Genomic DNA, 15,885 nt, shown 5'->3' with positions numbered 1-15,885 from the left:
AGCTTGTTTGAAGTATGTTTTCAAAATACCAGGCTTGAAACAAGATTGGGCTTGTTGGGCAAGATTGACAAAACTTTTCTGTAACCCTAAAACCATCCAAATTTAAGCTGGTTTAGTGTCTTAAAAAAATTCGAAGAAAGGATCTCCTGTACTGTGTACTCTGTTTTTCTTGTTTTTTTTTTTTTTTTTTATTTTTCTTTCAGATGAGACCAAAAAATAGTCTTCGTTTCCTTCACCCAAACAAAGAAGTGAGTCTGCTGAGACAGTTTTTACCAGCAAACCTCATAGCCAAAGTTTCATCCAAAAATACAGTTATCACAAGTGGATGGATTGTATATGATAAACTAATTGAAGACTCTATTAAATTGTTATTATCAAATGGGGTTAGTGGCACTAATCAAATTGGCTCGACTTCATGTGATGTTTTTCAATTGATTCGTAATTGCTATTGGGATGATTTCTGCCGAGCATTAGGTGATGGTCTTATACAGCTATTATATAACTGCAGCTCAATTTATATTGATCATGTTGGTGTCCTAATTCATGTTTTTGGTAAGTTTGGACAAGTTAAAAAGGATCATTTGTTATCTTTCTTTTTTTTCTTTAAATGCTAATTTTCCCAAAATGTGTGATTTTCTTGTTTATTATTTGAATACTTCTTCTGGTACAAATAACTCACTGCAAAAAACTATCTCAAACTTTCTTTTAATACAGCCCTAAAAAGTGGGATCAACCCATAGTTTTTGTATAGCTTACAGTTTGAAATCCACAAGGGCCGTTCCAGGATTTTAGGAAGTGTGGGCGTAGCTTGTTGCAAAAATAAAACCCCATTCTCCATTAAGCCTTATGTATCTTACTGATATTGAAAGTTGCATGCCTCTGCTTCTATCTGTCATTTAGCTGTTAGTTCTGTAAAGCTATTTATAAATTTTCATTTATAGAAAAATTATCAATATTATGCAACAAATTCTCACCTTTTATTTGTTCAAATAGCTTTACCTCACTGCATGTACCTCACTGACATGCATCTGGATCTGGAAGAGTGCCGGAAAATTTGGAAAAATATCAGCATTGCAGTTGTGTTTGTGAAAAGCTTCCCCTAGTGGTTCATGTATTCTACCCAATCCTGCATTGCTTTCTCTCAGACAAAGCCACCAAGTTTTTCCTTTTGTCGGTTCTCCAGTCAGGGCAGATTCATAAACCAATTGGGAGCTGAAGCTAGTTACTGGCCAGTAATGTACTGACAAGTCATAACTCATAGCAACGGATTGCTGTTTCTTTGTTTCCAAACAATTTATTGGCAAGTTAATACTGAGCTTAAAAGTGTCCAGGGTTTCTATGGGAAGCGGTATCTGAATCGATCGTGTCCAATATAGGAAGATCTGAATCGATCGTGTCCAATATAGGAAGAAAAATTCATCATGTAAATTCATCATGTAAACTGAGTGGCATATCCGTCCAATTCATTTGCTTTTTTGCTATCCTTGGGACTTTTATTTCTTAACCTAACTCGGTTGCTACTTTAGTTACCTCGTCAAACTCTGTTTTGAGCTAGGTTTCACTCTCCTGATGCTTGACATCCAGCTGAGTAAAAAGTTCCTTAAGATAGCTTACTGTAGAGACAAGATCCAAGCTCTTCTTTTGAAATGGCTGACTGAGCAGTAAAATCAGTCCAGATATATTACTTACTGTGCAAATAGTTACTATCAGATTGGAAGATGTGACTGCAGTCAATAAGGCTTTTGCTGCAGTTGCGCATTCTGCCTACCAGCTGATGGTCTCAATCGCTTGCAATATTTTTGGGAGCTCTACCACTAGCTGCGGTAAGGAGTTGGACCGTTCAATCCAGTGCATTTCCCATAGTTTAGATAGCTTTGCGGTCATTTTTCTGGTTAAAACATAATTGCGCTTTGGAGAAGCACTGATAAAAGCAACTATTTCTTTTATTACTCCAATGGAGTTTCTAATACTCTGGACAGACGAAGTTTTTGACATAGAAAGATATAGAATATTGTTGAAACATAAGCAACGCAGGGGACATTTGCTACCTTTTGAGCTTCTTTTACAGCACTACAATGTTCGAAAACCATCATAGCATATCTGTCAGTGCCTATGTCTATACAATTTCCCAGGTCTAGCCCAAGAAATCAAGGGAAATATCCAAGAGTTTCCCTTTATTGATTGATTTTATTTATTGATTGAGTTGCTATCCGCCATTCATAGTGAAAACACCTAAACTCGTTTAACCAGTGTTATAATTTGTTCGTGTCATATCTGATGCAGGAAATTGATTTGGATTAGCCTGTTGCAAACCTAATTGGATAATATCTGGCACTTTTTGAAGCTGGGGGGTCGTAAAAAAGCCCCCCTTGCGTGTAAGTCTTTGTCTCATGTTAATTAGAGTTACTAATTAGTAGTTTACGATGTCGTCCCGTCCTAAGCGCAAGGGCACTGTTTCTAACAGCACTGAACAACCAGGACATCTTTCGAAAAATCATCCGTCAAATTCAAGCCCGGATATAGGCAACCAATCTTCTGACCTGAACATGAGACTAACTCAGACTCAACAAGAATTGGAAGCTGTAAAAGCGAATCTCAGGGATGAAATCTCACGTAAAGTTTCCGATCGCATAAAAAATCAACTCCCGCACTCGGCTGAATCAATGATATCTGACGTATATGATTCTTTGATGGTGGAATACTCGCCAAAATTTGATTTTATCGAAAAGCAACTAAAATCACTAAAAAACAGCTTCATGATACTCGAAGAGAGAGTGAAAAAGATCGAAAGTAGACTTGACGATATTGAGCAGGAAAATAGGCTGGATTCACTTATTTTCAGTGGTGTCAAACAAGCTCCGGGTGCTGATGTAAAATCGTGTATTAATAATATTATCTCGGACAAGATGGGCGTACAAGTTTATGTTTCGGAACTAACTAAAGTGTATAGATTTACCCTTCCAGAGAATCCTACGCGGCCTGATATGATTGCACCGGTACTCGCCCAGTTTTCGTCTAAGGATGTGGCTAGAAAGGTATTTGCTGCTAAGAGCAAACTGGCCAAATCTGGTATATTTGTGTCTGAAAGTTTAACTAAGAAGCGACGAGAAATTCTGCAACTGGCTCGTGATAGGTTAGGTAACCACAACGTATGGTCCGATCACGGCCGTATTTTCGCTCGATCTGGAAATGACGCTCGGACACGCCGACTGTGGAGTTGTGACGACATATAATCTGAGTTTTTTTTTTTTTTTTTTTTTTTCGTTTTAGTAGTTATAAATGTGTACTTTAGTATTTACATTCTTTCGTAGTAATAGTTCTTTAATAGGAAGTAGGATTAATTATTTATGAATGTTTTCACGATTACTTCAGTTAGAAAAAAATCGCTTTTCGTTGGATAATATTTTGTCGAGTGATGTTGGTAGCCGGTCGGAATTTTCGGATAAACAGCCTGCAAGGCTTAGTAAATATGTTGCAGTAGATGATGTGAGTGCACCCGTTATGCTGTCCGGATTCCAGATTCTCCACTGGAATTGTCATTTAACTACTTCACATGAAGATGTAGTTGATATAATTAATAAACTTAACAGTGAGGTGCAAGTGATAGGTATTTGTGAATCATTTATTAGTGAACAATGTCCTGCTTCGTTGTTTAATTTTCCAGGTTACACACTTATTTCCAAGAACCGGTCATTGATGGGAAGGGGAGGTTTAGCATTCATAATCAAGGATGATATAAAATTTAAAGTAAGGGAAGATTTATCTTTATGGATTGAAGGTAAGATTGAAACTTTTGCTATTGAAATAGTGACAAGTAATAATAATCCACTTCTTATTTCATCGGTGTATAGACCCCCTGGTGCTAGTCCGGATTTTTTCCTAGAGGAAATTGAAATTTTAATATCTGAAATAAATCGAAATTTTGATAAAATTGTAATCATAGGTGATTTTAATTTTGATTTATTAGATCTTCAAGCCAAAAATTTGGATTTCCTTAATGTCATGCTTTCATTTGGTCTTTTCCCATTAAATTCTATCCCATCCCGATTAACAGACCATTCTGCAACTTTGATTGATAATGTTTTCGTCACTGAAGTTATGGTGGAAGATAGCATGTGTGATGTATTAATCCATTCTGGTTCGGACCACTTACCGCTTCTTTGTTTGTTGCAGAAGTTATCACATTGTAAAATTAAAAGAAAAAACAAGATTCTTCGGCGTGACATGAAAGAAGTTAATCTGGCTAAATTTAAAAATGAAGTTAGTTCGTTGGATTGGGAGGTGGTTTACAATGAAAAGGATGATGCTTCAAAAGCTTTTAACATTTTTTCAGATATTCTTTACCCTGTGTTTGAGAAAAATTGCCCATTGAATAAAATTAATTGCAAGAAAGCTAAACCGAGAAAGCCGTGGATAAATGATGAAATTTTGAGTTTAATAAGACAAAGAAATAAGTTGTATTGTCAATATCTTGATAATCCATCTGAAATGATTTTAAATGAGTTTAAAGAGTTGAGAAATTATGTAAATAATTCAAAAAGAAATGCAAAGAATGAGTATTATTTAAACTGTTTGAAGATTAAGGAAGGTAATATAAAAGATACTTGGGGAATTGTCCGTGAAGTGATAGGATGTGAAAAAAAAGATATGTGTATAACCAATTTAAAAACTAGTAATAGAATTATTCATGATAAATTGGAAATAGCAAATTACATGGGTGATTATTTTTCGAAAATTGGTAGTGTTATACAGAATGAAGTGTCTAGAGGTAGTTGTGCCGTCAACATTAAGGTAAATCCTTCAAGCATGCAGAATGGGTTTGAATTTGTACCATGTAATGTAGAAGAAGTTGAAAAAATTGTTTGTAGCCTTAAATCAAATTCTTCTGGTGTAGATGGATTGAACCTAAAGGCTTTTAATTATGTGTCGGTGTATCTTTTACCGGTACTGGTTCATTTAATTAATCTCTCAATGGTTAAAGGGCATTTCCCGTCGGAACTGAAACAATCTAAAATCATACCTTTACATAAAGGTGGGGACCCCTCAGAACCCTGTAATTGGCGACCAATTTCCATTTTACCTTTATTTAGTAAAATTTATGAAAAAGTTATTTATAAACGATTGTATGATTTTTTGGATTCGAAGAAAATTTTGTATAATGGACAGTTTGGTTTCAGAAGTAAACATTCCACTAGTCATGCAGTACACCATCTTTTAAGTTTTGTTGATAATGCATTTGAAAATAATATGATTCCTTTAACTGTTTTTGTAGATTTCCGTAAGGCTTTTGACACTGTTGATTTTAATACTCTTCTTAGTAGACTAAGTGGGCTTGGGTTAGGTAGTACTTGTGTAAAGTGGTTTTCATCGTATTTGCATGGCCGGACTATCAAAGTTGCTTTATCAGATATATCAAGCAGAGAGTTCGGTGTTAAGTGTGGAGTGCCTCAAGGTTCCGTGCTGGGACCTCTACTTTATCTTATTTATGTTAATTCGTTGGCTTCACATGTTGGAGTTGAGGAGCTGAACTCTTTCGCGGACGACACTGCGATAATAGTAATTGGTAGTTGTTTGGTGCAGGTTGCACATAAGGCTAATTTAGCACTTGAACGTTTGCGCAGTTTTACAATAGGTAGTTCCCTAGCAGTTAATGCATCTAAAACAAATTACATTATATTTAGTAGAACAGGTAGGTTACTTAATGATAATAATAACATTTTTTTTGGACATTTACCCATTAAACAAGTTTTTGAAATTAGGTATTTGGGGTTTTATTTAGATAATAATATTAGTTGGAAAAAGCATTGCAGTGTTATTGGTGCTAAAATGGCTAGGGGTCTAGGAATTTTGAGACGTGTAAAAAAAACTTTTCCGTTCAAGATTTTAAAAATCATTTATTTTTCCCTTGTTCATCCTTATATAGATTATGGTTGTGTTCATTGGGCTAGTAATTTCTTCTCTAATTATAAAAGGATCCAGATTTTGCAAAATAAAAGCATTCGATTGATTGCGGACATAAAAGAGCAGGTTGAATCCAAAACTACTGCTAGCTTTTCCCGGTGTAATGTTTTAAATGTTGGTCAGATTCGTGACTACCAGGCATCAATTTTTGTGTTCCAGAGCATGAAACATATATGCCCTGAGTATTTTCATGATTATTTTTCCATGAATCAGGAGTACCATAATTATGATACAAGAAATTCACAACTTTTAAGCCATGAACAAAGAAAAACAGTTCGATCATCATATGTGGTTCGGAATCTGGGGCCTTCTGTTTGGAATAGTTTGCCGGCTGGCATCAGGGAGTCTGTCACTTTATATGGGTTTAAAAATAAATTGAAAATGTTTTATTTAAGTAATAGGTTTTGAAGGGCAGAAGGTTTTTGATGTCTTTTTTTTGCAGTTTATTGATGTGGGGTGGGGACTGAATACCGGTAAATGATATTTAATATGATTATTTTGTTGTATTTTGTTCATGTGTATGTGTTGTTATTTTTTATATATAAGATAGGCTAGGTGGTTAATCATGAGATGTTATGTTTAGATATTTATTTATAAGATGTAAATCATAATATGAAATTTCAGCACAAGTCCTTAGGACTTTCTTTTTGCTGCAATAATTTATTAGTGTTGTCATTTTTTTATTTATGTTTGTATTGTGGATAAAATAAAACTTACCTACCTAAAAAAAAAATTCGAAGTTTCCAATGCTATCTGAGTGTTATGTTTTGTATTGGTCTAAAAAACAAACGAATTCCTCAAGTCTTGTGCAACTATAATTGTAGCAAAGGGCAATAGCCTACTTAGTTGTGACTTGTGTAAAACATCTGTTATTTCATCAACAATTATACTGTAGAACTTGGCAGAATGAACATGTGTAAGTACTTCATTAAGAATCTCCTTAGCCCAACAATCAATTAATTCATTCTGCATTGGTTTGCTTATATAAGTTTCATTTGCACACGAGCTTTCCAAATGTTGTTTTAAAGTGATGTTACCACTATTCACACGATACGTTAAAAGCTCTCGGAAGTTTTCTTCGTCTATCAATGGGCCCTTCTCTGGTAATAATTCTCCATCACCTCCATGGTCACAAAGAGCAGTGTCCTGTCAACCCAAGAAAATAATTGATTCTACTATTGGCTTCACTCTCGCTCTTTTTTCCTGCACTTGTTGGCTTTTTTATTTAAAAGGCTTAAAGTGCTGTTTTCATGGCTATTATATTTTAAAAGGAAATGTTTGCCTGCAAAAACTGAATCGCGGTGATACTGATTATTTTCCTGACATACCAAGTCGCTGTCTTTCCCAAGTAGCTTAGCAAAAGTCATAAGGGGTGTCTTTACCAACTTTTGCAATTGATTGGAGCCTCCAACCCCTGCGACGGTAAACAGAGCACAGTATTTACAGAGAAAGCCCCTCATCTTATTTGAGAGTAATAACCAATGGGGTTCTTCCACGTGAGTACGATTGAAACATCTCTGTTCGTCCCTGCACTACTTCATGTGAACTGAATAGGAGACGCTGTAGTCAGACAGTGGAATTCAAGGGTTATGAAGCAATTGATATCGCGTACGATCATCCGTTTCTTCAATTCTATTGACATAGCTTCTTATATAATTTCCGATGAAATTGCACATATTTTCGGGGTTTGTGTTAGGCTTTGGGCTATACACTTTAATGGATGCTAATGAGTCACCTACAATTTAAAACAAGCCTCATTGTTTTGAGAACATTTGCAGTTTTAAGCATGGACTAGTAATTAACTTTGTAAATCTTAACTAATTAGTAAATCATGTAAATATGCTCAGTTATACAAATGTTTCTATGAAAGTAAAGATGCGTTATTATATCCTTATCATAAAAAAGTTCATATAAAAAAAGTAATTTTTAGCTTAGTATTTCATGTCGATCTTATAATGAAAAGGTTGTATTTCAACATTGCTTCAAACAACATCAAAGCCTAGATTTGTAATTTTTTTTAATTTGAGACCCAGACCCAATGTTACCCCCTCTCCTTTCTGCAGATAAAGAAGTGTAAAACCGATGCTACATTCGCCTAATTTTTGAACCAAAAAGTCTTCTAGAATTGACTGCTTTCCTTGCTTTGACATCATAACTGGTTAGTATCATCCAATATTTTATACTGAACAAACCCTTCTAGATTCGCAACTAACTTTAAGGGGTGTCTGTTGTTACAGTTATTTCAAGAAATTTGCTCTGTTCCCGAAAAGAGAAAGGTTTTGACATCCACATTGTCTGAAGCTTCGATGATCTACGATATTACAAGCTATAAAATGTCTTGTTTAGGTTGTTGTATTGTATAAATAAGACGTAGAAGTACTTGGATTAGTTACTTGTTCTAATCTTTTAATGTTCAGTAGCAGTTAAAGAAAATAAAACATATAAAAGCTTTCTTCAGTCCAATTCTTTTGTTATTCTTGTTTATTTTTTTCCCCTGTAGCTCAGAATAGGCTTATGAACTGCACTTCTTTTTTTTTTTACCGGTTTTTGGACACCTTCGGTACCTGGTAGGAGTACTTTCGTTGAATTTCAGGAACATGTATATTTGGCATGTGCTAAAGGTCTTCAGATTCCCTTAGAGTAAAGCTAGCTTCCTTTTTGGTGTGCAAAAGGAAATAATATGGAAAGCTAATTAATATATTTTTATGGTTAATTGGAAAAAAATAATAATAAGAGACACATGAACTAGCTGAAGAATATGAGTATTTTTACTTCTTCTGAACACTTTCCAGTTTGAGAGACATTTATATGTTGAGATTCATCGATCCTAAATATTTACGAGAATATTTTAATGTCTTGTAATAATCTGTCAGCTCTTCATTGGTGAAATGTCTTTAGTATGGTTAAGGTGAGCCAATGTTTTATTATGAAATACTATTGTAGTTTCTGAGAGAATCAAATTTGCTTTGTAGATCAGCAATGAACAGGTATAAAATGCAGGACATTAGCCACACTACCTCAGAATAAGAGGCAAAATTCAAGAAAAATTATTGAAATAAAGGCAAAAATGGGTTGCAATTTTTGGTTGAATAACATGCAAAAATGATCTTTCAGGAATTGAAACAGAATATAGTATGCTCATCAAGTGACTTATATAAACTTAATAGGAAAAAATATGATGGATAGAATGGAAGAAGTTGTTAAAATTTTAGAGATATACAACACAGAAACTAGTTAATATCTTTCCTGAAAACACTTTATTGGGTAAAGTGGAAATTCTTGTTGAGGCAGAACAAGGACGGCAAGGTTTAAGGGAAGAAAAGTGACCAATTAATTCTCTCTGACTAATTAATATTGCCTAACTAGTTAATAAATGACAAATAAGACTTATTTTTTAAATAAGTCTTATTTTGAAAATTTTACAGCTCTCATTGGGGACTTATTCTATTTTATTCATCTGTTGAGTTCGTATATCTTTTAAAATTTCAAGCATATGACATCCAAGAATGAAAAGAAAATATGATCTACGAAAAAAGATCTCCAATGAAAAGAAAATATGATGAATTGTACTCAAAATTTGGCAAAAAACTGCTTTAAAAAAAGGAGAATGGGGAACATCTCTTCCATACCTCCCTCTCCCGTCTTTGTAAATCTTTCAGTCATAAGAGTATGGATGCCCATTCCTTCACTCTCCACTTTGAACGCCTAGTCCGAATATATTCCTTAAAATTAGAGTTTTGCAGGTAAACCATTTTTGTTTTCAAAATGCTTGGCTCTTGTAGGGAAACTGATGCCGATCGTTCATGTATCGCGCTTTGCATTTCTAAGACGAACTCAAGCCTCTGAGCTGCAAGAAAGAGCTGTAATGAAAAGAAAATATGATGAATTGTGCTCAACATTTGGCAAAGAAACTCATTGTAAAAAGAGGAAAGTCTCTAAAGGAAGCGATCCTATTCAAACAGTCAAAAGGAATAATAAGAAAACGATTAAGAAAAAAAGGTTTGTAAGATGAGCTCAACTGGTGTTGTAAGCCTAAAAGACGTGAGTTTGGCTGTTTCTGTGTAGTTTTTTCTACCTTAGAAGTATCGAGGAGTGTTGAACCCTACTATTTGTTTTGTTAGCTTTTTTGGGCCTATTGATGACATACCAAAGTCAAAAAGTTGCCAAGTGCCTGTATTTTCGAAATTAAAGAATATTTTATGGGTTAAGGATAGCATACTTGTTTTATGGACTTTATGAACTTGGCTTCTGAATAGTTAATTTCAAACCAGTTTTTAATTCATTTCCTTTTTTTTCAAACTATTTCATATTTTCCTTATTTCTTGTCATTTTCCATAGTTGGCCCCCCTCCCCGTGTACAGAATGATTTAAACCACTCTGAAAGGAAGTCCTTACTAAACAAAATAAAAAACATACTATTAGCATATTTTCTTAAGCCCTATCTCATGATCTTTTGTTGAAATCTACTGACAAGCTAAAAGAAAGTAAGTCTATATTAGCCAGGTTAGTCATTACCAAGTTTAGTCTTCCCCGAAGGGAAATGCTAGTATATATAGTTAATAATGATTTTGAAAATGAAAAGCGTTTTAAGTCGGGTATCGTATCGTTTTTATGGCACTTGGTATTAACCAAGTGACATATAGCAGTCGCCAATTCTGTCGGTCTGTCTGTCTGTCTGTCTGTCGGTCTGTCCCGGTTTTGCTACTTTAGGCACTTCCAGGTAAGCTAGGACGATGAAATTTGGCAAGCGTATCAGGGACCGCACCAGATTAAATTAGAAATAGTCGTTTTCTCGATTTGACCATCTGGGGGGGGAGTGGGGGCCCGGTTAATTCGCAAAAAATAGAAAAAATGAAGTATTTTTAACTTATCAGCGGGTATTTGGATCTTAATGAAATTTCATGTTTGGAATGATATTGTGTCTTAGAGCTCTTATTTTAAATCCCGACCGGATCTGATGACATTGGGGGGAGTCGGAGGGGGAAAACCTAAAGTCCCGGTTTTGCTACTTTAGGCACTTCCAGGTAAGCTAGGACGATGAAATTTGGCAAGCGTATCAGGGACCGGACCAGATTAAATTAGAAATAGTCGTTTTCCCGATTTGACCATCTGGGGGGGGGGGAGTAGGGGCCGGTTAATTCGGAAAAATAGAAAAAATGAAGTATTTTTAACTTATGAGCGGGTGATTGGATCTTAATGAAATTTGATGTTTGGAATGATATTGTGTCTCAGAGCTCTTATTTTAAATCCCGACTGGGTCTGATGACATTGGGGGGAGTTGGAGGGGGGAAACCTAAAATCTTGGAAAACACTTAGAGTAGAGGGATCGGGATGAAACTTGATGGGAAAAATAAGCGCAAGTCCTAGATACATGATTGACATAATCGGAACTTATTTGTTCTCTTTGGGGTAGTTGGGGGGGGGGGAGTAAGTCTTAAAAATTAGAAAAATGAGGTATTTTCAACTTGCGAACGGGTGATCGGATCTCAATGAAATTTGATGTTTAGAAGGATATCGTGTCTTAGAGCTCTTATTTTAAATCCCGACCAGATCTTGTGATGGGGGCGGGGAGTTGGGAGGGGGAACCTAAAACTTGGAAAACACTTAGAGTGGAGGGATCGGGATGAAACATGGTGGGAAAAATAAACACAAGTCCTAGATAGATGATTGACATAAACGGAACGGATCCGCTCTCTTTTGGGTAGTTGGGGGGGGGGGGGGTTAATTCTGAAAAATTAGAAAAAAATGAGGTATTTTTAACTTACGAACGGGTGATTGGATCTCCATGAAATTTGATTTTTAGAAGGATATCGTGGCTCAAAGCTCTTATTTTAAATCCTGACCGGATCTGGTGACATTGGGGGAAGTTTGGGGTGGGGAGACCTAAAATGATGGGAAACGCTTAGATTGGAGGGATTGGGATGAAACTTGGTTGGAAAAATAAGCAAAAGTCTTGCATACGTAATTTACATAATTGGAACGGATCCGCTCAATTGCGGGGGGGGGGGGGTAATTCTGAAAAATAAGAAAAATAACGTATTTTTAACTTACGAAGGAGTGATCGGATCTTCATGAAACTTCATATTTAGAAGGACCTCGTAACTCTGATATCTTATTTTAAATCTCAACCGGATCAAACGTAATTGGGGGGGGGGGCAGTTGGGGGGACCGGAAATCTTAGAAAATACTTAAAGCGGTGAGATCAGGATGAAACTGGATGGGAAGAATAGAAACCTGTCTAAGATACGTGACTGACATAACTGGACCGGATCTGCTCTCTTTGGTGGAATTGGGAGGGGGGAGGTAATTTTGAAAATTGAGGTATTTGTAACTTACGAAAGGGTGACCAGATCTTAATGAAATTTGATATTTAGAAGGATCTTGTGCTATAAAGTTTAACTTTAGGTTCTGACCTTCTCACAAGTGCCAAATGAGCTCTTGGCTCTTGGCTCTTCCGACCTCGTACCATATGAGCTCTTGGCTCTTCCGACCTCGTCCAAATGAGCTCTTGGCTCTTCCGACCTCGTACCATATGAGCTCTCGGCTCTTCCGACCTCGTCACAAGTGCCATATGAGCTCTTAGCTCTTGTTAATTGTGGGAAACGATTAACCTGTATATCAATACAAAGAAGGTGAAATTTGAGTGATACTACTTCTACTATTGCTACTATTTACAACTCACTGCAGCATGCAGCCTCCTGAGGAGCGACATTGAAAATTAAAACCAACAGAATTTACTCTGTGCATGAAAGGGGATGTTCCCTTCTCAATGCCCCGGTCTTTACGCTAAAGTTTGACTCTTTCTTTCAATTCTACTTTATTAAACAGTAAAAACTTTAGCGTAAAGAGTGGGGCTTTGAGAAGGGAACATCGCCTTTAATACACGGAGTAAGTTCTGTTCGTTTTAAGTTTTAATGTCGCTCCTTACTTTCAGTAAAAAAAAATATGTTTTTTTTATTTAATTTTTGAACGTTTTTAAATTAATGCATGTTTGATTTTGGCTCTCCGCACATAAATTATTAAAATGAAATTTGCATATTAATTCTTTTTTTGGCTAAATGGCTTTCTCTTAGTTTTGATCTGACAATTTTGAGAAATAAGTGGTGGGGAAGGAGGCCTAGTTGCCCTTCAATTTTTCGGTTACTTAAAAAGGCAACTAGAACTTTTAATTTTTAACGAACATTTTTATTAGTAAAAAATATACGTAACTTAAGAATTAACTTAAGTAACAAACTTCTGTATTCTTATATTTTTTATTATGTATATGAGGGGGTTTGTCCCCTCGTTAATACCTCGCTGTTTACATCAAAGCTTAAGTTTTGTCCCAATTCTTTAAGAATGGCCCCTGAATCAGAAAGGCCGTAGAATAAATAGTTGAAATTACTAAAAAATACCTTTAGCATAAAGAGCGAGGTATTTAGGAGGAGAAGAACCCCTCATATGCGTAATAATATCTGTTCGTTTTAAGTTTTAATGCTATTCCTTACTTTCAATCGAAAAAACTTTTTCATGTTTATTTTTTCATTATTTTTCTTTATGGTAATGCTAGAAAATCCTGCGCCCCCTTCATTGAATTTCTCTTCCCCCATGACATATTCCTCCAAGGAAAGATCCTCCCACATAGCCCCCTCCCCTCAATTCCCCCCCTCCCCGAACCAAAAAAAAAACAACCTGAAAACGTCTGTACACTTCCCAATAACCATTACTGTATGTAAAGTCTGGTCAAAGCTTGTAACTTGCAGCTCCTCCCCCGAGGACTGTGGGGAGTAAGTCATCCCCACATCAAAATTCCCCCTATCTCAAAATTTTGATCCGTTGACTTTGGGAAAAATGAGCGTGGGAGGGGGCCTAGGTGCCCTCCAATTTTTTGGTCACTCAAAAATGGCACTAGAATTTTTCATTTCCGTTAGAATGAGCCCTCTTGCGACAATCTTGGACCACTTGGTCGATACGATGAACCCTGGGAAAAGAGAGAAAGTAAAACAAAAAACAAATAAACACGCACCCGTGATCGGTCTTGTGGCAAAAAACACGAAGTTCCACATTTTTGTAGATACGAGTTTGAAACTTTTGCAATAGGGTTCTGTGATACGCTAAATGCGATGGTGTGATTTTCGTTAAGATTCAATGATATTCATATTTTTCCAAAATATGGCAAATTTTCTCAGGCTCGACACATCGAACTTTTGATGACAAAGACTAAATTTGATAACTTACATAATTAAAATCAGCATGAAAACCCGATTCTTTTGATGTATCTGTTAGTATCAGAATTCCGTTTTTTAGAGTTTCGTTTACTATTGAGCCGGGTCGCTCCTTACTATTATTCGTTACCACGAACTGTTTGATTATTTATTTAATTTCTATTCGTTTTGGGTTTCATTTATTCTTTAATAGTAATTTCTGGTCCTTTGACTTTCAGTTATTGTAGGTATTCATTTCTTCTGACCTTAAGTTTAATATGGCCTTTGCTTTTTTTTAAAAAACTTCTTTTTCAGATTTTTTTTTGAATTAATAAAATAAAAACAGGATTTTTCAGAATGCTATATCTATGAATCTTGCCTATGGCATGAATACTTACCAAAAAAAATTTCAGAGCTTTGACTCTTATGACTTTTTGGTACCGGTTGTCCTTCCGAAGAAACAGAGCATTCTTTTTGATTGTGTTCTGGGTGATACGGAAGTACTGACTTTTTCATAAGAAAAACTATAAAAAGACATAGAAACCAAAACACTGCTCCCGCAACATAATAAATCAAAAACATTTCCAAGTGATGCTTCTACCTTCAACTATCCAATCCAAGAAACACATCTTTTAATTTTTCTACAAACGTGAAAAATTGCAATAACTGATGATTTCATTTTATGTTTCTGTAGACAACGTAAAAGAAAAAGAAAAAGAATTAAAAGACTAAAATGTAGAAGATATGACCTGTAAGAGTAGACCCTTTTGGTGTCAAAAAAATTGTTTCATGCTCATAGAACTGGAAATAGACAAAAAGGTCAGCTTTATGTTGATTTATCAATCATGATTTTGTTTCTCCGGGCACCTGAGATTTCAGTGATTGCTTTTAAGCTAATTTCATATTTATTAGCTCCAATTGCTGAAAGTCCTTTAGAGTTAAACACATGAAGCTACCATTCCGGTTTACAAAGAAATGGGAGAACTGCATGTCTCTGTAAGTTCAATATTTTAAAGATTGTTCCATAAGGGAGGAGGGAAGGGCTTAAAGGTTTGATTTTCTTTCTCTTATCAATGAAGTATTATCCAAATTTTTCCAGTACTGTGAAATGCTGCAATTTGGAAGGAAAGGGAGGAAAGTAGTTTTTATATAGCTATAAGTTGTCCTTTGGATACTCCAAGATGCATCTATCAACTATGTCAACTTTCATAATTCTTTCTAAGCCCTTTTCATTTTCGAAATAATTTGATAAAAGACAGCTTAATGATCCCCGCGTCAGTTTAATACCAAACAAAGTCAAGTCAATCAAATAATAAACAAAACTTGTTTTTAGTTAGCCTATATGACTGAAGGATGCAATGCGGAATCTTCAAGTACGTAAAGTAATCGGATTAACGGCGCTTCTTGACTACAAAAGTTCTTACGTCGGCCCCCCTGTAGTGTGTTGCTACGGCAAGGTTTGATCTCTGGGTCCCGTATTACCAAGCTAAGGTCAAGCTCTCTGCCTCACTACGGAACAAATGGGCATAATTCTTATAGGATCTTCATCAAGTTAAAATCAAATCTAACATTTTAACCAAAATTTCTCACTTTGGCTGGGCTGGCCATGATTACTATCCTTTTTGCAGCCGCCAAAAAAGGCTAAAAATACTATCTGAACTTTATTTAAAATTACAGAAATGGCACTGGATCAACGAAGGCTAGATCCAGAGACAAGCCAAATTGAATTTTGGCAATTTTT

At 35.6% G+C, this 15,885-nt stretch overlaps 1 protein-coding gene across 3 annotated transcripts in view; it reads left to right on the top strand.

Annotated features, from left to right (window-relative positions):
- Nucleotides 1-15,885, top strand: part of LOC136031769 (telomerase reverse transcriptase-like) — a 41,430-nt gene that overhangs the window by 8,396 nt on the left and 17,149 nt on the right. For 2 of the 3 annotated variants that reach the window (XM_065711521.1, XM_065711522.1), the window contains exons 2-3: nt 204-552; nt 9,744-9,960. In XM_065711521.1, coding sequence (XP_065567593.1) covers nt 204-552; nt 9,744-9,960 — 566 coding nt within the window. The remainder of the gene's footprint in view (nt 1-203; nt 553-9,743; nt 9,961-15,885) is intronic. The other variant, XM_065711523.1, reaches the window with a different exon arrangement.

The sequence above is a fragment of the Artemia franciscana genome, chromosome 10, assembly GCF_032884065.1.
Source record: "Artemia franciscana chromosome 10, ASM3288406v1, whole genome shotgun sequence".
Lineage (NCBI taxonomy): Eukaryota > Metazoa > Arthropoda > Branchiopoda > Anostraca > Artemiidae > Artemia > Artemia franciscana.
The sequence above is the reverse complement of the archived record's forward strand: the minus strand, read 5'-3'. Positions and strand labels throughout refer to the sequence as shown.